Consider the following 23,034-nt stretch of genomic DNA (forward strand, 5'->3'; position numbering starts at 1 on the left):
TTGCTAGAGGAAGATGAGAATAGAGGATTGATCATGGTAAGTAGTGGATAGGGATACAAATGTGTTGAAGTGGGTTAGAACGGGTGAGAATCTGAAAGAGGATTCGGATGTAAGTCATGATAAATTGGGGTTTGAAATTTATTACGATTGACTGTTTTGATAGGTTAAGAGGACGGAGATGGGTTGCTCTCTAGTACTGAGTCTGATTTTGTAATTGTTATTGTATATGATTTGTTGGACATGCAATCGCATTACGTTTGGAGTTTATTTTGTTTCAAGTGCGACCGACTCTCGATGGATGTGGGTGTCTTTAGGCACTGGCAATTGTCCACACCTTGCTAAAGAGTAAAGATTCTACATTCTTCAAGGCACGACATATGCAGTACTATGTTTTAGTGGTTTTGTTCTTAACCGGCAATGAAAATTTCATTAGAATCCAATATGGGTACTTTTTTTTTTTTTGGTAAATGTACGCTTTCATAGAAACCACAAACACGGTACATCTATGTCCAGCCAGGACTCAAAAACCCAAAAAAAGCCTCAGCCAACTCCCTCAACAGGAGACAAGAAGACAAAAACACTATAAACTATACAACCAAGCACCTATCCTCGAGAGACAAGAAAACAGAAGTTAAACTTCTACAGTAGAAGGCCCTCAAACGTGGAAAGGAAACTCTCCAAATCCTGCACAAAATCCTGTTCTCTCCTGAGTAGATTTGATATCATGCCAAGCCATCATAGCATCTCTGATATTATTGCAGATCTTTGATCCCAATATCTCAGCCTCCATCATCTTATGCTGGAAAATCCTCATGTTCATTGTGATTTGCACTTGGCGGTGATTAATCATTGTTGATAATTGATTGTGCAAGCTATACATGTCCTTAAAGCCATGAATGGTAGTTACTATGTTTTTGTGGATATGGATCTTGGTATGGATTATGATTTGTAGTTCTGTTTTTTGTATTGGGATAGATTTCTGTAAAGTCATGAATGGTTGTTTAAATCTATATCTTTTTTTCCCCCATGCGATTATAAAAGAACCTAATTTTATATGATTATATTATTTGTTATCATGCTATGTCGTTTTATGCCTTGTAGTTGCAAAAACAAATGGCAAACGGGAAGAAAAACTTCATCAAACCATGTTCTCTAGCAACTCTGAAGAAAACCAAATATGAGAGGGAAAGAGATAAGAGAATGGAGGAGAACAATGCGAGACTGAAGGCTGCTGGGATTAACAGTATACTAGTTGATTTGAGGGGTTTGTCTTCGCCAAACTATACGAATGAGAAGAGAAGGAGTACTAGGAATGGGGTAGATGATCCTGACTATATGCCACCAAGTATTGAGGACGCCGATGACGATGAGTCCTTGGATTCTTTTGAACGCAAGGTACAATATGGATGATATATATAGAGTGTTTTTGTGTGTGTGGCTTTACTCCATTTTGTTTTATGTATTGTTTACAATTTTCTTGTATTGTGTTATGTTAGCTCCAACAGATGCCACCGAGTGGACTAACAAGATCACAAGTTGAGCTCCAACATGACTCGACTCGTGTCCTTGAGAGGATGACTCGTTCGACACCACATCTTGTAGTTGAGTCCCGGCCCTCACCACCTCGCAATGTAGAAATACAAAGTGAGGCAGCTGCAGGTAGCAGTGTTGGTAAGATGTTGAAGTTCCATTTATGGGGATATTTTAAATTTAATTTTTTCCATTGAATATAACTAAATAATATTGTTGTTCCATTAAAGTAGCTTCTAATAGACGCGGACGTGGCATATCACGCGGACTAGATATCCAAAGACTTGTTGACAAATCTGGGAAACTACTTGTTCCCATCCCACCAGAGTATGGTGCTCCGGTGGGGATTTACGCTTCTAAATTGGCCTCTAAGATTGGTGTTGAGGTTCGTGCACAGTAGAAGACCCAAGTGTTAAAAGTTGGAAGGCTGTAGATGAGGGTATTAAGGCACCTTTGCTTCAATCCCTAAAGGTAGTTGCAATACCTATTTATTTTTGTAGCTGATAGCACATAGTTATTGATTACCGCAAAATCTTTTTATAGGATCAGTTTGACTTTGAAGGAGATCCAATTGATGTCAACAAGGCAATAACAATAAGGTGTGGGTGGAGATTGAGTGATTACACCCACAGGTTGTATGAGAAATTCAAAAAGTTTAAAGCAACCAAGAGGGAAGCGTATGCTAGAAGTCACCTACCTCCTCAAATTGCCATGGAGCAATGGACTTGTTTGATTCAAAAGAAGTGGACAAACAAAGATTGGCCGGTAACCAAAACTTTTACCATTCTACTCCCTCCGACTCAAATTCTTTGTCCGGTCCGCAAACGGAGTGTTAAAAATAATACAATTTTTGCAAGAAAAAATCAAAAGTTTTCCTACAACTTACTGGATATCAATGAGTATTTTTAATGCATTATATTTAACACTCCGTTTTGTTGACCGGACAAAGAATTTGGGACGGAGGAAGTATATTGTACTTGTTTCAATGTTTGGGCACTCATTGTTGGGCTTCACCCACGTGTGATAATTTATCGAGGGGGTGCTTGGTAATTATTCGCGTGTAGTTATGTTATATTCGGTTTTGGTTAGAGAATCAAATCCTATGGCAAGTTGGAAGAGTTCCATACTTGGCGCTATTACTTTGGAAGAGTTTCCTTCTTGGTGTATTTCCTAGTTCGAGTAGGAAAAGGAATTACAAGGCAGTAGGAAGCCTTGGAGGTTAAGGCTTGATACTCTATAAATAGCGAGGCGTATTTGAGATTTTTATATAGAAGCTGATGAGAAGAAAATTATGTGCCTCAACAATTACTATCAAAAAGGGGATATGAATCTCAATAAGTAATAGCATATAAATGAAGAATGTACTTCAGCAACAGAATTCATCAACAGAATGTATGGTTCCACAGGAGAGGTCATTCACCAAAGGGAATGGTTCATGTCCGTAAATTGTGAAGGTCTGATATCTCTTCTCAGTCGGACTTCTTTGATTAATGGAGGAAATAGCTTTACTGATGTCTACGGCTCAAAGGATCAAAAGGGATCATTTTCAGATTCAGACCCGAGTCCTAAGGAGAAAGTAAATGAGATGGAAAAAACCTGTGATACCTTGGAAAAAGGGAGGGTTCACAGGGACGTTAGTAAGCATAACTTGGAGCATTTCAAAGACAAGGAAAATTTGGAGTTGGTTACTGGTTTGGACAACCAAGTTGAAGCAAAAAAGCAACAACCACGGCTACAAATACCTTTATTAGACAGGGACACAGATGTGAAATATACCGATGGCGACTCAACCCAAGGTCTTGATTCAATAGTCGAGGATTCGATGGCCCTTCTTTCTCTCTTGTGAGAGGTCCAAAACTCTGGAGTTAAAGTCCAAGCAAACAATGACCTAGAAATTGTCAACAGAGAGGCAGGAGGTCGGATCGAACCAATAATGATTGACTCGGGCTGTAATTTCAGAGCATCTCAAGTTGAAGGGATTAATCTTTTGGTGAACCTTGGTCCTGTTGAGGACAGTAAGAGAACTAGAAATCAAACAGTTGATGAATGTAGTAGCTCTTCTGAGCATGATGTAATGGAAAATTCAAGTTCCTCTGGAAGCCCATGTCACAATCAGGTAATGACTCAAACTAGAAGTGCTTGTAACTTTGTAGAATGTGAGGTTGTGGGAAACTCTACTGATGAACTCCAAAGTCAGCCATATAATGACATCCGTAAGGAACTTCAAGCAACAATTATGGCTGGTATAAGATTAGGAGTGGAATTTGATGAAAAAGATGTAGTAAATATGCAAAGATTGATTGAAGACGAAGCAAAAGATTATGATGCTCATCTTAAGAGGAACACATTTGCTCCTCTTCAGAGGAAAAACATGGCTTTTTCTTTCGTTTTCATTGATTGTGTTGTGGGTGGTTTCGGAGGGATGTGGGGTGTGGAGTTGTGTACTATGGTTGAGTTGGCTTGAGGTTTTGTTTCTGGCTGGATAGATTTCTGTGATAGAGTGAGAGGAGTGTGTTTTCTGGTATGGGTCTTGTGGCTGCTTTGTGTGGTGTTTGGTCTACGTTTACTTTGTCTCTATTGCTGCTTTATGTTGTTGGGGGGCTGCTACTCTGTTTACTGTCTTTCGGTAGCTGCATCTAGTGGTGTGATTGTGGTTTTTGGCTGCTCAAGACTGCTATTGCTGCTCTTAGTCTTTTGGATCGCTTGGCTGATTTTTGCTGATGTTTTTTTGGGCGAGGTCTTCTCTTTTATTGGTGGAAGTCTTATGGTAGCTCTTGCGATTTAGGTGGAGTTGATTCCTGCTTTTGGTTGCTTTTGTTAGGCCTCAGGATTTTAGGTGCTTGTGCTTCTTGCTTTGGTTGAGGTGTGTCCGGTTTCATTCAACTTTGTGTTGGATGTTTTTTCTTTGTTTTTTTGTTTTGGGTCTTTCACTCTTCTTCATGTATCAATGATGGAAGCAGGTGTTTTTGCCCCTCTTCGCTTCCTCGATGTACCTTTTGTCGAGTTTATAATAAATTTTTTGCCATTTCAAAAAAAAAAAAAGGGATCTCATTATGGTGCTCTTTATCTCAGTTAGGAAGCTTGGTGTTGATTTGTTTGATAGGGAGGGATTCTGCTTGTAAACGATGTCCTTTTGTTGACTTCTTGCCAACTTGTTCTGTCTTGGGTCCGTGATTGGGCATATGATTGTCAATGGTTTGGGTGCCAATATAGTTGGGATGCTCTCTCCTTGATTGTGATGCCGTCCTCACGTGTTTCTCTTTAATCTTTGTAATCTCTCTTCAAAAATTAATAAAATTCTTTTTCGCCTTTCAAAAAAAAGTAATAGCATATAATTACAGCTCACAAGTAATAGCATATAATTGTGATAACGTCTGAATGATATCCAAAAATAACCTATGAACCATAAACACAAATGCAAATTGTTTTTCTCGGGGAGTCATCACCCCCAAGAACAATATAATCAAATAGGCTGGGGTATTACGTACATATTCAGCGAGTCCATCCCACTTTGGTTGGATTGAGTTTGTCAGTCTTTCCTATAAATAATTGGTGTTAGGAAGGGTTGTGAAATCCTGGAGTGCATTTCCTTGCAGGGCGCTCTGTAGGGCAGATCTGGGCCGTCCATCTCGGCAATCAATGACATATGGACCATTGATTGCCGAGATGGACGGCCTAGATTGCTCTGCAGGGCACTGCAGTATCTGCCCTGTGGGATCCATGGATCCGTTAGGAAGGACTTCACTTATGTTCTTTACATAATTCAACATCACACCCACTGCTCCAGTTTTAGAGCAGTCATAGGGAACGAGATATTGTACGCCTGCAACAGTACATATGAATGCTGCACGAGTAGCTTACTGCTCCACATCATTGCTTTCCCACTAATGTAGCAAAATCCAAGTACTTACGCAACGTCTAGCTATTTATTACTTTCTATATATCCTCGAATTCCAACACAAATGTAAAGCAATTCCATAGTTTGAACGTGCAAGATCGATGGAAGCTCTTAGACACTATCTTAAACAATTACTATAATTTGGGGCTGACTATCTTAGAAAAATATTAGTGATCATGATATATATGCTTAGCGCATAAATAATATTTTAGGTTTATTATACCTATAAGCGACACCCAAATCCTGTTCTTTATTTCTCTTGAGCAATGGGCTCTCTACTTTCATTTGTTTATCTAATTGACGTAAGAGTTCCAGAAAACTTCTAAAAAAATACAAATACATTCAATATATTAGTACCATTCATTAGAAGACACTCTCAAATACAGATGTGTTCCCCATCTGCTAACTCATATATAAACAAATTAGAGTTTATCACGTCTAAACATATAATATAATGCAGTAGTAGTAACCAATCTGGATACTAGAAATCTACAGTAAGTAATCTATTTTGTGCCATTCATTCTCTCCGTTATGGGGGGTTTTGTTGATATATGGCATTGGACTTTCTTAAATAGTTGATTGTCCTTGTATTTGTAGAAGTACTCCTACTGATTAAAACAACAAAAGAAACAAAAGACTGTAAATGTAAGGTATTTTTTTTATTGGTTTAGATTAGGAGAATGGGAAGAAAACGAAGTTGACAAAATGATAAGAAACAAAAGAAAAAACTTATTGCTAGGCCCATCCAGGTACAAAAAAAAAAAAAATGATTGTGTGATTTTGTCCCCTATATTTTATCTTTCTATTGAAAATCCATGCTCTGAAATTAGATTACATACTACGGAGTTAAAATCTTTACCAACCTGGAGAAGAGCCTTGTCAAAGATCCGAAGGAAAGATATACACCTTTAGCCCATTGTTCACATTGCTTTCTTTCTGCTGCCGTTTGATTTCCCTGGCAGAAGTTGCAGCAGCATGTGATGTTTGATGAAGCTTAATTGTCCGGAGTGTTTCTAAATTGCCCAGACCTGAAGGGATCGCCCATAGCTTCGTGCAGTCCTTAAGAACAATGTGCTGAAGGCTTGGGAAATGTTCAGCTTTGGCCTCCCAATACGCCAATTCTGTCTTCCAAATTTGCAGAGCTTTGAGTTTCTTGAAACCCCCGTCGACTAGACTCCACCTTACCCCTGTGAACGCGTTGTCCTTTAACTTCAGCTCCTCAAGTTCTGGCAACGTCCCCAGCACAGACATGTGCTTCCAGTCAAGAAAGGTATCGGCCAAGGTTAGCCTTTTCAAGTTTGGTGGGAATTTGTTGCACTGGGGTAGACTTTGTAGTTTAGATTCAGCAGGAGGGCGAGGGAATACGTCATTGAACAACTTCGATGTCACAAGTTGTTGTAAATTGGTGAGGTTATCAAAAGAGACAATCTCTTCCCCTCAAGAAGGGTGGCTAGTTCCCCACGGATTCCAAGCTTCTTTACGCATGGAGTCTGGCCTAAGATATCCTCGGTACGGCTCTCGGATGTGATGGTGGTAAGGGTTTGTACGCTTTTATTTGAAGAGGCGTTATCATGATCCTTACTTTTTTTTTGGCTTCAGGGCCATGCAACTGACTGGCCTTGTTTGTATGCAGGTGCCTAAACTGTGACATTTTCAAAATGTCTGCTTTAATGTCAATGGTGCGTGTGGTCCGTGAGGACGTTTCGGCAATAAGAGTTTGAAGGTTCCAAAGGTTGGACATGGCTGCAGGAATAGTTGTGAAGTCACCGGAGAATGCTACATACGTGAGATGAACTAATTGTTCTATCTCGGTGGGAAAACGGGGTGAAATAATGGGCTGAATGTGAAATACCCTAAGCAATTTAAACTCTTCGGGGATGTATCCTACATATTCCCGGCGTAGGTTGACTTGATCCTTGGCAAAACACAAGAAAGAGAGGACACGGGGGCCAGAAGGGCTGGAAGAAATGTACTACAAAACACCAAAATGTATACAAAGGCGATGATTGATGATACTTACAGCGGGGGTTGAGTAAGATAATGAACTACTCCCAAGCTCTTTGATCTCGAATAAGAAGTTTTCTTCTAGAGCTATTGTCAAACACAAGTCACGCAACATATCATGAATACGACATGTTTTGATTCGACCGCTGAAACTCCTTTGTTCTACCAACACTAGGTTTCTCGCAGCCAGATCCTCCAAGTGCTCCTCGGCCATCTCCTCAAAGGATACATTCTCAATTTTCTGTACAAATCCCTCAGCAATCCATAATTGGATCAGTATCCAGACAGGGATCTTGGAGTACTCTTTTGGAAAGACTCCAAAATAGAGGAAGCGTGCTTTTAAGTGAGGTGGTAAGTGATAGTAGCTCAGAGCTAGCACTTCCATGCAATCCTTTTTGTTCCTAACAAGGAATGCATTGACACTTTTAGCTACAGTCTCCCACCAGTCCTTGCGTTTGTTGGTTTGAAGCATTCGGGCAATTACCACAACTGCGAGTGGTAGACCATTGCATTGTATTGCAATTCTAATTCCGACATCCTTCAAGTCTTCTGGAGGGCAATCTCCCCGACCAAAAACCTTCTTCTGCAGCAGCTCCCAAGTTTGAGGATGAGTTAGAAAATCCAGCTTGTAAGGCTGGCTACGTGGATCGATTGATTTAGGCATTAGAGGAATGTTGGTTGGCATCACATCAGGAAAAACAGGTAAGCATGTGAGATTTGAACTGGTAAGCATGTATTAGGTAATGAAGTGGATTGTTTACGTAATATATTTAAGTACGATGGGAGATGTGCTAAGTACGAAAATTGTGGATGGATTTTTATTTGGACAAGTTTATTTAATGAAGGTTGGATTAGGATGATGTTATTTTGGTTCTATATGAAAAAAAAGTATCTTGACACCATTGATTGTCTTCCTAGAGAAAACAAACAAGTGTAAGTAAGACCAGTTTGGCATATACAGGCGCTTTCCAAAGCGATGCTAGAAACAGATAATTTAGAAAATAGAATATGGAAGCAATTTATACTGTAGCAACGGTTGAAGTGCTACTAGAGGATTTGGCTATGGCGAAGGTTTGTGCAAAACATACCGACGGTCCATAAGACAGGACAAAAATTGACCTCTGCCAATGGTTAAAGGCGTCACTAAACCAATCGTCACTAAAAAAATCTGTACCAGTGCTCGGCAAAACGGTTGCTATATCTTTAACAGATATCTCACGACGGTTTGCCTGCTGGTATAGCCTAGATGTGTCTTTAGCAGCACTTTTTTTCCGTTCTTTAGTGACACTTCTAACCGTTGATATATGTAAAATTTCTTGTAGGGAAACCATGATTGAAAGTATGAGACTTTTAATTACGCCTTCATACACCATGGTTAAAACCGAGATAAAAAGGGCTAAAAACCATGGTCTTTCTTATGTTCCCTAGTAGTTAATGGGCCATAACATTAGTGTGAACCGTAAAACTACGTATTTTCTTGTGTAACAAAGATGTCTATATGTTTGAGACATATAAACACGCAAATTGAATAAAGGGATAAGAAAGATGAAAAGCGATTTCTTAACTTCAAATGAAGGACACTTACCAAAATACTAACATTAATAGATCAGGACAGAACAATTTTTTTTTAGAGCTTATCACTAAAGAATTTCGCTTTGCTTATATCGTACTAATGATAGGATATTAGTCTCATGCCCGACATAGCTGAAATGGAAAGCATAGAACACTTAAGTTTTCAAAACTAACTAATTTTGAATCTAAATTTTTTTTGACAAAATATGTACCAATACCTCCACTTTCGGTAGAAGAGTGCTTGAGTCTTTTTTATTGCTACTCCATTATAATGTCATACATATTCTCGTCGTAAATCTTCTTCACCTCAGCCATAAGAGTCTTGATCTCCTCTTTGACACTTTTTAGGTTCAGGGAAAGATGCTTTTGATGTTCACGAATAGCCTCTCTTTTTTTCTTCCTTTTCTTCTTTTTCTTGTTATTTTGAAATCGAGAGACATCAGCCTTGACAGCATGACTTACAAACAGTTCTACGATGTTTTCTGCCTCGGATACCACGTCTCTGATTTGCTTTACCAGTTTCATCACTTCTGAATGCTCGTTGCGTTTCTTCTCCGTAGACTTGAGGAACCCTCTCAGGTACTTTATCTCCTCCTCAAGAAACTGAAGTTGATGTTTCTCATCTATGATAAAATCGAGGTTGGAGTTCGTTGTAAGCTGCTTCAAGGTCTCCAGGAAAGATACAACATCAATGTCACCCATCTCTCTCTACAACAAACAACAACAGATTGATCAGGTAAAATATAGTTAGAGACGAGATAGAGTACAAGCAAATTGGTGGAACAGAACTAGCAATGGGGTCTCTCCTTTTGGTAGCAAGTGATCCAATAGATTATTTTTTTTTATAACTAAAGGAAAGACTTTCCAGTGATTAATTGCACCAAGATTGATCGATCAGGAAACAAAAGACTTGGTACGCCATTTGAATATTATATCCTAACCTTTGTCTTTACATTTGTAAGAGCAAGTTTACCAATTGATAGCTAAACATGCCATTGAGCAGTATCTATTTTTCCTATCATTTATTAAAATATTGTTTTTCTTTTCATTTTTTATTTTTCTTTTCTTCTTCTTCCCCATTCCATTTTAGGGTTTGAAGCTAGAGAATCAGAATACACACACGTACACATCGGAAATAGCTGTGGATATACACATATACTCCTATACACACACCTTTGATATCCTTTGTTCAGCCCGTTACTGCCGCCGCCGTCGCAGTGGAGGTTGCCGGGCCGAGCCAGGCAAGATTGAGGTCACCGGACCGGGAGAGATCGAGGTCATCAGACCTCGCCGTTGATCGATCGTCGTCGATTGTCGGACCTAGCTCTGTTTGAACGGATATCCCAAACCACCTTCTTTGCCGTCGGACTAGCCTGGCCTGTTTAGATTAGTTGCAGAGAGAAGAATGAGAAAGGTGTTTGGTAGGGAAGAGAGAGAGAGAGAAGGAGAGAGTATTTTAATTCATAACTCTTGAACAGTCATACGGCAAAGTAGCCAGCAACTGTTCCTAAATGGTACGTAAATAACTTCTTGTTTACCTAGTATTCTGCAGCCCCATTTTGGAGACTTACACCTCCTTTGGATGGAGTGACTTCGCGAGAAAAGAAAGGAGTTTGAGGGAGAGAGGAACACCTCTGGCGTTTGGATGGTGTAGCAGGCGAGAGAGGGCGAGAGAGGGAGGGAGACGAGAACCCCTTACACCCCCGTTTTCGTTTCTCACTGATTTGGTGCGATTCCGTGAGAGAAGAGTGCATGTGGGCCACGGAGTGATGTGCAGTCGCCGAGGTTGAGAGACAGACACCCCCTTTGGTTGCTGGAGATGGGAGACAGTGTGTTTGGTCGCGGGAGTTGAGAGATCTTGGTCGCTGGAGCTTCGCCGGAGACCGTTCCCGTCGCCGGAAATTGCCCTGAGAATTTGATTTCTCACAATTGTTTGGTTGGGGTGGTGAAAAAACACAACCCTTTCTTTTCTTCTCTCACTAATAAGAGAGACCACTCCCCTTTCTTTTCTTCTCTCACCCCTCCATCCAAAGGAGCTGTTAGGCTCTATTTGGAACCTGTGAAAGGAAAGGAAAATAATAATAATAAAAAAATGAGAAACAAATATGAGGGAAAATTTATTATTCACTACCCTTGAAATCTTTATTTCTTCTCTCCTTCTCTTCTAACCAAACAATAGGAGAGAAAATTCTTTAATTTTTCTTTCTTTTCCCTAACTTCCAAATAGAGCCTTAGGGGGTCATTTGGTTAAATAAGCCATTTGGCCTATTTTTGTTTTTATTCAAAAAAAATTCGCATTTGCTAATATTTGTTAATTTTTCATCAATTTTTTGAAAATTATTATTTTGTCATGACGAAAGGAATTAAAAAAGTAATAAAGACGAAAATATGCCAATAAGCCAATTTTTTCCTCTCTATTCAAAAAAAATTGAATTTCGATCGTAATTTTTTACTTTTTTAGATTCCTTTCGTCATGAAAAAGCAATAATTCTTAAAAAAATAATGAAAAATTAACAAATACAAAAAAAAATTGAATAAAGACAAAAAAATAAGCTAAATGACCCCTTAAATAGTTAAAATAGCTACAAAGGACTGTTTACCTATGCTCATAAACTTGCGCTAAGTAGTATATACAGTCCACTCCCTACGAGAGATACCTCATTTTGCTTATAATGCGGACCTCTGGTTTTTGAGTCATATTTTGATGATTAAAATCGTTCAAATTGTTTATACCGGCACGGCTTCAATACCTGGTCTTACTGGTCGGTTCCGAAAAATTCGGCAAATCTCGGCCGAGATGTCGTCACCAAGAATTTTGTCCGGTATTTTGCGAGAGAGAGAGAGACCCAGATCATAAAATAGACTATGTATCTTCCATTTCAACATATAAATTTCCACAAAAATTAAACCCAACAAACATGACCCAGCTCTTACAGATAAGAGAGAAGAAGAGGTGTTTATACATATTACTTAACAGAAATTCTTGAGTTCAACAGCGTCGACGTCGTTCAACGGAGCATGATTTTCTGATTTGGAAGCAAACCAACAGAGAGAAGATCTCGATCGAGGGTTGTGGGGGGCGGGAGATTGGCTGGAAAGTGGAAATGGGTTTTGTCGAGATGGGAAAGTGGAAATGGGTTTTTTTTTTTTTTTTTTAAAGTAAAAAGAATTTATTAATCTTTTTTTAAAGAATTACAAAAATTAAAAGGATCAATGGCACATCGGCAAAAGCGTTCTTCATTCCCAAGCAAGACTCAGGTTCAAGTCTTGTCAGTGGCAAGGGAACGTGAGATTTGTTTTCTTATCATCCTGTACCTAGGTGGTGCTGTGGTGATGGTTTATGTTCACGGACAATAACTATGGCTCGAATCAGATATTCCATAGCGGGTAGGGAGCCTCTATGGTCACGTTCAGGGAGTTGCTATATTGGTCGACCTCTTCCGCCATTTTTTGTCGATAAAAAAAAAAATCTAAAGGCAAATAAGACGCCAAACCAGACACAAACGCAGAAAACAGCCAAGAAACCCAACAACCAAGAACCAAAACAAGTTTAAAGCCCCAAAGAAGCCCACACAACCAGATAACCACCAAAAAACAAAAACACCTAAACAAACACTCGGCAATTCTGAACACAAGGAGCACACACCAAATCCGCCAAAAACTGGAAATTAAAAATCCAAAGTGAGAGACTCTTCAGAACGTTGGTCGAGAATTTCTTTTCTCCATGGCTGCAACAGCAAAACACGTTTGTCTTCTTAGTGACGTAACTCCCCAGTGAACTAATCTTGCGTACATATCATTTGATATCAATCTATAGGATTGAATAAAAACAAACAATGCAATATAGATAAAAAAAATTCCCGGATTAGCCAAGTTTGCTTTGATATCGATAAGTAATCTTATTTTTGTGTGTTTTAGTCAGCAATTGTCAAGTGGAGGTCGTAAGTGGAATTACTCTCTCACTCTTCCATGTTCCTGGAGAAGATAAATTCTACAAGATTATGTCATAATTTTATTTCTATATTTTTCACTTTTAGTTTAGCTCCGACTAATATAGTTAATTTATGTTAATTATAAACTTTTAAACTAACCAAGGCTATGAGGACCTTTGTAACTGGAAGGTAGGTTTAGTTCAAAATAGTAAGTTGTAATCGATTTCCTTAATTTTCTCCATCAACGATGATGTGTCACTTATTAATTGGATATGCGTAAACCCCTAAGTTTACGTTGTACGCATATAGAATTTAATGCTCACACGAGCTCGGCTTAAAACCCTCGTCAACTAATATATACCATTAGAGCATCCGTAATGGGAATAATCAAAATCAATAATCAAAATGTGCCACATCAGCATTTGATTATCCATTTAGTTCATAATCAAATTTAACAAATTTTACCTCCACATTGCTTATTTTTGCATCCCTATAAAAAAAACCCCCCACAATACGCAATGCACCTATGTCTAATTGCAAACGAGTTCTAATCACGTACCCTACCACACCAAATTATTCGTCTCGATGAGACGATTCTAATGTGTGGTGTTTTTTAGTTTTGAGTTTGGTTATTGGGTTTGATTATTGAGTTTTGGTTATTGGTAAAAGTTGTTAAGTTTGGTTATAGAATTGGTGGAATTTGATTATTTGCTAAAAGACTTGTAACTTTGCTTATTACAATATGAGGTGTTTTTTTAGCATTGTTGTTAAGTTTGCTTATCCATACCAATTTGCTTATCAATACCAATTTGCTTATTACAACGTGGATGCTCTTATACAAACAGCTCCACTATGATACAGCTACAAAATTGCCATTAATTTTAATGACGTAACGGTGGATTTTTTTTTATAATAAAACTAGTAAAGTGTACGTGGATAAATTAATCTATAACAATATTACATTTAACAGGTCAAAGTGAACAAAATAAATTTTCGCTTTATATGCTTCGTTCATTTTCCTGATTTTTTGGGTACAATAACTTGTGCGCGCCACGCCAAAACCACTCCTTTTGCATTCATTATCTCAACCAAATAAGATAACGAAGAAAACAAGGTGTCATTTCTTTTTGGGATTATGATGCAGCGCGTGTATGAACTACAAAAAAGAACGTGCAGCAAAGATTAACACAAACGATATAAGTTAGAGTAAATGCTCTCTCTGACTTTATATAGGTAGGAACCCAAACCTAATTTTGCCACTTTAGGCTTAAAATGCCTAAAGTACATAGCATTCCTTTATAGCCACCGCATCAGATTGTAGGGTAGAAATAAGATAAACTAAAGTCAATGATTACAAATCTTGGCGAATTCAGCTCAAAGAAGCTCTCTAACTTCCTTAAGACAAATTAACACAATTTCTAGAAGTGTATCCTGCTAGAGGCCCATCTTTCCCTCCCGTGGAATATAACCAACAGTCCAATTCCTTCTTGCCATGGTTTCTTTACCTTCGTCCTCAAGCACCTTATGAGGGGAATTTACAGGAACTCCACCCTTGAATTTGCAGACTAGGAAATATGCCCCTAAGTTTGGCATTCAAAGTCGTGACATTAGCCAACCTTCTAAAAAGTTAAACATCTAGTAGCTCCTCTCGTCCTTGAAGACAACTCCAAGACCAGCCAACCCAAGGTTACCTTGCAAACTGTCATCAGTGTTCAACCTAAACTTGCATCTACCTCGAAATTTGCAACCAACATGTAAATATGCGAGGATTTTGTTCGGTTTTTGTTGGTTAATGTCTTGTTCGGTTTGGTTGTTGAAAATTTTTTGCCAACTCAAAAAACACTCATTACCCCTATTTTCAATCACTACTCTCCACTCATTACCCATATCTTTAATTATTTTTCTCATTTTTCTCTCTATTTCTTTCCACTCATTACCCCTGCTTTCAATCATTACTCTATTTCTCTCTCCACTCATAACCCCAAAAAATTTCTCAAAAACTCATTCAAACACAGCATAAGTCTTAGTTTTGTGCTTAGTGCTATCCAGATTGTCAAACACTTTTCTTTTGTATATACTCAACCAAAAATATCCAAGAAGAACAACACATAAAACATTCCAAGGCTTCATTTGATTTCAGTTTATGTTTTGTTTTGTTTTTTTGAACGGCAAAGAGAATCTTATTAATCTTTGAATAAGCATTACAAAGACTAAAAAGAACAATGATAACAACGGCATCACAATCCGCATCAAACAACCCAACTAAGTTGGCACATAAGAATTGGGACAATCATCTATCAACCCAGGACCCAAAAAGAGAAAGGAAGGGATGGCTAGAAGCCAACTCCAGAAAGAAAAAGAATAGAAACAAAACAAGGGAGACAGGTATCCCACGCCCACAGTGTCACAAGTATTACTCCTCAACAAGTACCAAATACAACTCTAGGATCCAACAAGTTGATAAGTAGCAGCATTTCGTATCTACCAGCAACTACGAAATAAAGCAGCAGCACTTCCCTAAGTAAAACAGCATTTTGTTTATAAGTTCAAATGCCGCCCCATCATTTAAAATGTCCATATATACTAGCACGGCACCCGTGATATGCACGGAGTGAACCAAAGTCATTTTATACCTTTTTTTCTTAAAAGATGCACATGTTTTGGTGACTGTTTCGGATTTTACATGGAAGTTTAAAAGAAGAAAAATTACAAATTCATCAATAGGTAATGCTATAATTTGATAGTTACCAGCAAGATAACAAGTTTTGATATAGAATGCTGTAAAATTTCCCATCAAGAGTCTAACAAACACAATTGGACCATATATCCTTCTAACATAAGACATTTAAACAAAGACATGATCGTAAATGTGCTCATTTACGCCCCTTAATTTACTCTTGTTATGTCTGTTTATTATATTATTTGGAGTTTGATATTCATTTCCCTTGTTTCAAGACCCACAGAGCAGTTGGATAACAAATTGGAGCTATATAAATCGAGAATTTTACCCGTGCCAATCAAATTAGTCAAAGAAAGGAGACCAAGATTATATTGGATATTGAAAAAGAGAAGCACTGAATAAAAATTCCTAGCTACGTAATTGAAATTTTTAAAAAAAAAGGATCTCGGCTGGAATTACTTTTCGGAAGCACGGGGCCATTCAGAAGACTCCATATATAAAAGGACAGCAAAAGCTTTCAATGGAGTTCTATTCTTGCGTACCTATATGTTTTAATTCCATGATCAGCTAAACCCTCCGGCTAGGGTGACGAGGAAACTTCCTCCGAGTAGTAATGCAATCGTTTGATTTTTAGGATTTTATTCAACAGTATGATTTTTTGGGATGATTCATTGTTTTTATGAAAGAGCAGATTTTTCCTATTTATCCATTGTGTTGGTATTCCGGATATCAAGCATTGTCATACAATAGTTTTCACTTCTCCGAAATAGTCTCTGAGATGGGTTATACTGCACTAAACGGATCGTGCCGTTGGTTAAATCTAGTGAAACGATCCGCGCTATGTTGAGATAGCCTTTACGGTGTATGAGTCCCGTGAACCCTCTTGACGACCGTCGATAGAGATTGCAGCCCCAGCGACAATCTTATTACGATTACTATATTGTAAGGCGAAGGTGGAAACAAAACTCTAGTCCTTTCTCTCTTCAGTCTTCAAAATTTTAATTTGCTTTCTACGGAGTAGTTTAATTTTAGTCTACTCAAATCAAATCACAATAGGAGCGGTTCCTCTATTGTGTTCTTCGGATAGGAGTCAGCATTGGTCCGTTACTTCTTCGGACTCGCGACAACTAATATTTTTATGTTATACTTAGATAGGATACCACGTGTTTTAAAAAAGTAATAGATTCGGTAAATGTTTAACTACTCGAGATTACGCTCTTTGAATGTGATCTACCCAATCTGCCCAAGGCCGAGAGTTAAACCTATGCTCTGATACCATTTATAACGCCCTGAATTTTCAAGAAATTTTGGAGGCATTAAATAATAATTTCTTAGAGAAAGTTTTGCTCCTTTAGTCAAAATTCAGCAAATTGAGTACAATTTAGGAAAAATTTCAAAAAAGCCCCTGAATTTTCTGACAACTTACAAAAAAACACCTGAACTTTCACTATTGACAAAAAAACACCTAAACTTAGCATTCCGTTAGCAATTAGGCCCCTGCCGTCCAATTCCGTCTAGTCCTAACGGATGGAGCTAACGGAAGGCATTAACTTATTATTATTTTTTACTTTTTACATTTAAAAATTACTTTTAACTCTTTATTTTTTTATTGGTAAATAAATATGCAATAAAGTTCTTTTTTTTCTTATTATTTATCAAAAATTACTTTAACCCTATTTTTTATTTTAAAATTTTACCTTCCCCAATACACCACACCCCCCCCCCCCCCCCCCCCCCCTTTTTTTTTTTCTTATGAGAATCGACTCCACACCACCAATTAACCCCACAACCAACCGCCAAAGCCTTAGCCACAATTTCAAAAATTCAAAAGTTCTTTTAACCTCCTCTTTGTAACCTTTTCTTTTTTTTTTACTACTTTTACTTCCAAAAATTACTTTTAACTCATTCTTTTTTTAGTCATAAATAAATATGCAATAAAGTTCTTTTTTCCTTACTCTTTTCCAAAAATTATTCACCCCCATTTTTTAACTATTTACGAAAATTATTTTAAAACCCCCCTGCTTCACCGCACCCCGCCCCGTTTTTTTATTGTTACTTTCAAATTTAACCCTTGGGTTTCTCCAAACTGATCGGTGGAGAGAAGAGGGGGGAGGATTTTCATCAGTGGAGAGAGAGAGAGAGAGAGAGAGAGAGAGAGAGAGAGAGAGAGAGAGAGAGAGAGAGAGAGAGAGAGAGAGAGAGTATTTGAAAGTAAAAATGGGTCTTAAAGTTATTATTATAAATAGTAAAGATTAGAGTTAAAGTAATTTTTGATAAATAGTAAGAAAAAAACTTTATATCATATTTATTTACTACAAAAAATAAAGAGTAAAAACAAGAATGCTAAAAAAAATGAGGTTAAAAGTAATTTTGAATTTCTGAAATTAGAGCTAGAGCTTTGGCAGTTGATTGGTGGAGTAGGGTTAAAGTTCTAAAAAAAAAGAGGGAGAGAGAGAAAAGGGGAAAGGTAAAATTTGAAAGTAACAAAAAAGATGGTGGTTAAATTTATTTTTGTAATTAAGTAGTAAAAAATAGAGTTAAAGTAATTTTTGATAAATAGTAAGAAAAAAAGAACTTTATTGCATATTTATTTACCGATAAAAAAAGAAAGAGTTAAAAGTAATTTTTGAATGTAAAAAGTAAAAAATAAATAAAAAGTTAATGCCTTCCGTTAGCTTCATCCGTTAGGACTAGACGGAATTGGATGGCAGGGGCCTAATTGCTAACGGAATGCTAAGTTTAGGTGTTTTTTTTTGTCAATAGTGAAAGTCCAAGTGTTTTTTTGCAAGTTGTCAGAAAGTTCAGAGGTTTTTTTGAAATTTTCCCTACAATTTATCAAAAATAAAGGTTTGACTATTACAACCCTTGAATAAATTTTACTGAATCAAAATACATTAAGTCTAACGAATTTATCAAATAATTTTAGAGCCGACTCTAGTCTTGATACGAATCCCAAGCAACACTAGCTCAATCTCTGCCTCTGGGATCTCTCTTGGAAGATATTGGTCAGCTACGGGGCCCACTAGTTCATCTACAAAGAAATCTGGCCGGCGCGGGGCCATGGTGCTGTGTACTGTGAGTGATGAGATTTACCCAGTAGAATAATTCAACCTACCCAACTACCCCACTTATTTTACAACTAGTAAGTAAACAAGATAATATTGATGCGAAAAATAAAACAAAAATTTCACACATAAACAGATTTATTACTTTCCATTAGTCTGACGTTCGATCTAAGATCTCATCTGCGAGATCCTTCCTCCTTAACCGCTAGTCATGCCCTGTCCCATGAGGTCACTTCCTTTTATTATCGCGGATTGCATCTAAGTTATATACCAAGCGTTCATCCCTCTCATTACAATAAAGAGGAAGCTTATCATATCATGACATAATTAGGGTTCGCCTTCTTATTCATCACTTCACAATCACCACTAGACTATCGCTAATTTGGAGACTGGCCCTTGTTAGCACCCATCTCAATTCAAATCATCACTGGACTTTCCACCGGTTTGGAGACTAGACCCCCGTTAGCACCCATTTCAATTCACATCTCAAAAACCCGCCTGTAGGCAATCGATGTCTAACCTCACTTCTTTCCAAATTAACCTTTACCTAACAACGTCTAGGTGAATTCTATTCACAACCCAATCCATGTTTCTAGGGTCCAATCTAGCATATAAATCAAGAATTGGAGCAACATGCAAATTATCCAAATGATAATTGAAATAAATAATAAGCATGGAAATCACGTAACTTTTTATGAATGGCACGTTGCGCTTAATCTTGTATGGCCAAAAAGTTAAATTTAATAAAGGAAATTATTATTAATAATAAAAAAAATTCAATTACTAGTAAGTCTAGACTTGTATTAGTTTATTTTATGAAATTAGATTGATTAATAAATATATTAAATACATTAAACAGATAAAAATATTTGAATAATTAACATAACCTCAATAGGTGTCCTAACGGTTCTACGTAACATGTTCAGATATCAAAATTGGGTCTGGAAGGTTGCGAGGTTATTTTAAATAAAGACATTACCAAAAGTGTAATACTTAGATAATAAATAATTTAATAAATAAAATATGTTGAGGTTAACATATTAGTGACCGAGAATAATAGAAATATAACAATTGGGACGAAACTATACACTTAAGCAACCTAAGGGCCTAATCGTTTTAAGTCAATAACTCAATTGGGCCTAAATTCTATACTAAATAACCTCAGGGGTGTAACTGTGATTTCAGTGTCATTCTTTTTAGGAATTCAGAATTCCAACAGTTCGGATCAAAAAAAAGAAAAAAAGAATTCCAACTGTTACGAATAGTGAATTAAAGAGAACGGGTTCGTGCAATTTTTGTAAAAAAAAAAAAATTTGACACACGGGTTCGTTTATTTTTCTCTTCTAGACATCACAGCTAACATATCAAGACATCAATATACTTGGGGAGAAGTAGGAACCTCGAATTCGGTCGAAAACTGCGGCAAACGGTTTCGTTAAATTTTGGATTGCATGGAGAAGATAACCGCAATGGAGAGCTTCGGGAGTGACTTCGGACGAGTGGGTAACGTTACTGAGATGACAATAGTAATTAAAACCGGGGTTTATGAGAAATGCATGGGTAGGGGGTTTATGAGAAGTCACTTTTGTCGTGGTTCCAATTAAAAAGTATTAGATGTGGCCAAGAGAGAGATTTATGCAATCATCATCTCCTCTTGTATTTTTTCGCTCTTTCTGAATCTCCCTAGCCGATTCCTCCACAGAGCGACGGCTCCTCCTTACCTCAATTTTGCGAAGTTCGTTCAAATTAGCAAAATCGATTGGAATCCGCTCCAGATATGGGCAACGTTTAACCACCAAGACCTCAAGTCTCGGAAATTGATCTTCGGAAGCATTCCATTCTTCAATGTCCAGATCTTTTAACCTCAAGTACTTGAGTTGAGAGAACCCCTCCTCAAGTTCACTTGTGTTCCAAATTTGTCCCCGACAGGCCCACCTTGATAATTTGAGAATCTCAAGGCTCGGCAAGGTTTGGAGGATTGATAGCTCCTCCCACTTCAAGCAAGTATTTTCCAAAGTTAGCTGCGTAATAGTCGGAGGAAACTTCAATACTGGCAGAAGGGTAGTTGTGTCGGTCAGAGCGATGTACTGGTGGAAACTGAGTGTCGTGAGACATTTCAAGAACTCTAGATCAGGGAGCATCAAAACAAAATCACTGGATATTAGATCTCCACAAAACCCAAGCTTCCTAAGATTGGGAGTCCTTACCAAGAAATTTCGGCACTCTTCACAAGGACATATTGGATGCAAGGTCTGTAGGCTATCCAACTTAGACCAACAGTCAAAACCAATTCCAGCTGCTATGTCAGGATAAAGGCAGCTACAATGATATTTGAATACCCCTCTTTTAGCATATAGATGCCTCAACTTAACCATCTTAAATATATAGCGAGGCAACATAATGGTTTTCCAAAACCGAGCTTGGAGGTTAACAGTTTCTAGGTTGAAGAGGCAGGAAAATGGCCATACAATGTCCGGTGTGTCATTTGGTAACTGAAGTGCCAAGTATCTCAAATGAACAAGATGTCCTCTTCCTATTTTTCCTCGGCATTCAACGGAGATAAAACATAACACCCTGAGAAGTTCAAAGTTTTCTACAAAGAATGACAGGTTTGTTTCAAACTTTAAATGAGTGGAGTTTTGCAAGCTAAGGCACAGAAAAGAACGAAGGTTTTGAGTACAAGGCCTTAAGGAAAACTCATGAAAGAACTGGCTGCCAATGAAGAGGCGACGATTCTTTGTTGCAGCAGAAGATGAAAATGTATTATGCCTGTAAGTTGGCACAAGGAAATTATCCTCCTTGGCTTTTTTCAAGCATAATTCACGCAGAAGATCATGGATACGACATGCTTTAATTCCTCCAAAGGACCTTTTCTTAGCTACCGTTACGAGATTTCTATCAATAAGATTGCTTAAGTAATCTTTTGCTACGTCCTCCAAGCTTTTATCACCTTCACTTTGCTGAATAAATCCTTCTGCAATCCATAACCATATCAACTCGCGTACGAGGATTTCAAAATTTTCGGGGAATCCTCCAATATAAACGAAACACGCTTTCAAATGAAGAGGCAGGTGATTGTAACTGAGTTCTAGTTTCTCCATGCAGCCATCTTGATTTTTGGCAATGATCGAACTTAAATGTTTGGAAACTTCCTCCCATATGTCGAATGCCTTGTCTTCCACTGCCAGAAAGCCAGCTATTGCAACAATCGCGAGTGGTAGTCCTTCACATTTTTCTGCTATATGCTTACCGACGCCAACCAACTCCGGTGGGCAACATTTCTTCCCGAATATCTGTTTAATATATATTTTCAATATTAGATGTCTATAATTGTAATTGCATAAAATTTGAACCAAGTAATAGGAGTTTAACAGTTCGTATGACAAGAATAAGAAATATTTAAAATAGAAATTCTTGAAAAATACAAGGATGCATATGTTCAAATCACTATGTTTAGTTATACTACATATACTAATTTATTATTATTATTTATTGAAACAAATACCTTTTTTTGTAACAATTCCCAACTACAACTTTTTGGTAAGGGAGCCAAAAAATGAGGGACGTAGCGGATGCTATTAGGTTCAACACGTACTCGACTAGTGAACAATACTTTACTGCCATTGCACTCCTTAGGAAGTGATCTTTGGATATCATTCCAGGCTTCAATGCCCCATATGTCATCCATGACAATGAGATATTTCTGACCCTTCAAGCATTTGAGCATCTCTTCTCCCAATTTATCCTCACTACTCTTCTCGTAATCTCCATTTTTGTTTGGGGAAACTAATCCCAAAATATGAATCAACAAATTCCTCTTCATAGTCTTATTATAATCTTGAAAAATATTGACCCATGCACGAATTTCAAAGGTATGTGACGTCCAAGGATGATCATACACTTCTCTGGCCAAAGTGGTTTTGCCACCTCCAGCTGCACCAACGATTGATATTATCTCCAGCCGGCCACCATCTCCACTGTCGTGAAGCTTTCCCATTAATGTCTCTACCTCCTCCTTGAAACCAACCACCACTTTCTCATCTGCCACTTTGGATGTGTTGCTCCCTCCTGATGAATAACTTGACTCTCCTGGTAGAAAATAAAAGGAAGGGTTATGATCAAGGACGACGGAGCCAAAAAGTTACATGAGGATCCTGTTGTTTTAATTTATTATTTTACATATATATTTATTTGATTTGACATTGATGAATTTTAATCACTTAACTTGACGCGGGACTCTAGTTAAAAACCTAGTTTACTTAGTCTCCTATTTTTACTCCAACATATATCAAACCACTATCCTTCAAGTACACTCCTATAACAGTTGCAAAATAATAGGATGGGTTTGTAAGA

The 23,034-nt window shown here is 37.7% G+C and overlaps 2 protein-coding genes across 4 annotated transcripts in view; one reads left to right on the top strand and one right to left on the bottom strand.

The window, feature by feature from the left end:
* Positions 1-23,034, bottom strand: part of LOC131316426 (disease resistance protein RPP13-like) — a 116,691-nt gene that overhangs the window by 26,553 nt on the left and 67,104 nt on the right. Inside the window, exon 6 of the mRNA XM_058345783.1 lies at positions 20,791-21,974. Within this exon, the coding sequence (XP_058201766.1) occupies positions 20,791-21,974 (1,184 nt within the window). The remainder of the gene's footprint in view (positions 1-20,790; positions 21,975-23,034) is intronic.
* LOC131316432 (uncharacterized) lies at positions 1,118-2,176 on the top strand. Of its 3 annotated transcripts, none has more exons than XM_058345793.1 (4): positions 1,118-1,395; positions 1,497-1,671; positions 1,764-2,001; positions 2,074-2,176. In XM_058345793.1, the coding sequence occupies exons 1-3, from the start codon at positions 1,201-1,203 to the stop codon at positions 1,928-1,930; spliced, it is 537 nt and encodes a 178-aa protein (XP_058201776.1). In that variant the 5' UTR covers positions 1,118-1,200; the 3' UTR covers positions 1,931-2,001; positions 2,074-2,176. The 3 variants fall into 3 exon arrangements, with proteins under 3 accessions (XP_058201776.1, XP_058201774.1, XP_058201775.1); XM_058345791.1 differs by having other exon boundaries at positions 1,761-2,001; positions 2,074-2,175; XM_058345792.1 differs by lacking the exon at positions 2,074-2,176 and having other exon boundaries at positions 1,761-2,025.

The sequence above is a fragment of the Rhododendron vialii genome, chromosome 2a (genome assembly GCF_030253575.1).
Source record: "Rhododendron vialii isolate Sample 1 chromosome 2a, ASM3025357v1".
In the NCBI taxonomy this organism is placed as follows: Eukaryota; Viridiplantae; Streptophyta; class Magnoliopsida; order Ericales; family Ericaceae; genus Rhododendron; species Rhododendron vialii.

What these genes read in the sequence shown, in the direction of transcription:
- LOC131316432 (XM_058345791.1), top strand. Translation starts at nt 1,201, where the DNA reads ATGGAGGAGAACAATGCGAGACTGAAGGCTGCTGGGATTAACAGTATA. An exon ending in TGGATTCTTTTGAACGCAAG is followed by an intron (nt 1,396 to 1,496) that starts GTACAATATGGA and finishes GTGTTATGTTAG; the next exon opens with CTCCAACAGATGCCACCGAG. An exon ending in AGCTGCAGGTAGCAGTGTTG is followed by an intron (nt 1,672 to 1,760) that starts GTAAGATGTTGA and finishes GTTCCATTAAAG; the next exon opens with TAGCTTCTAATAGACGCGGA.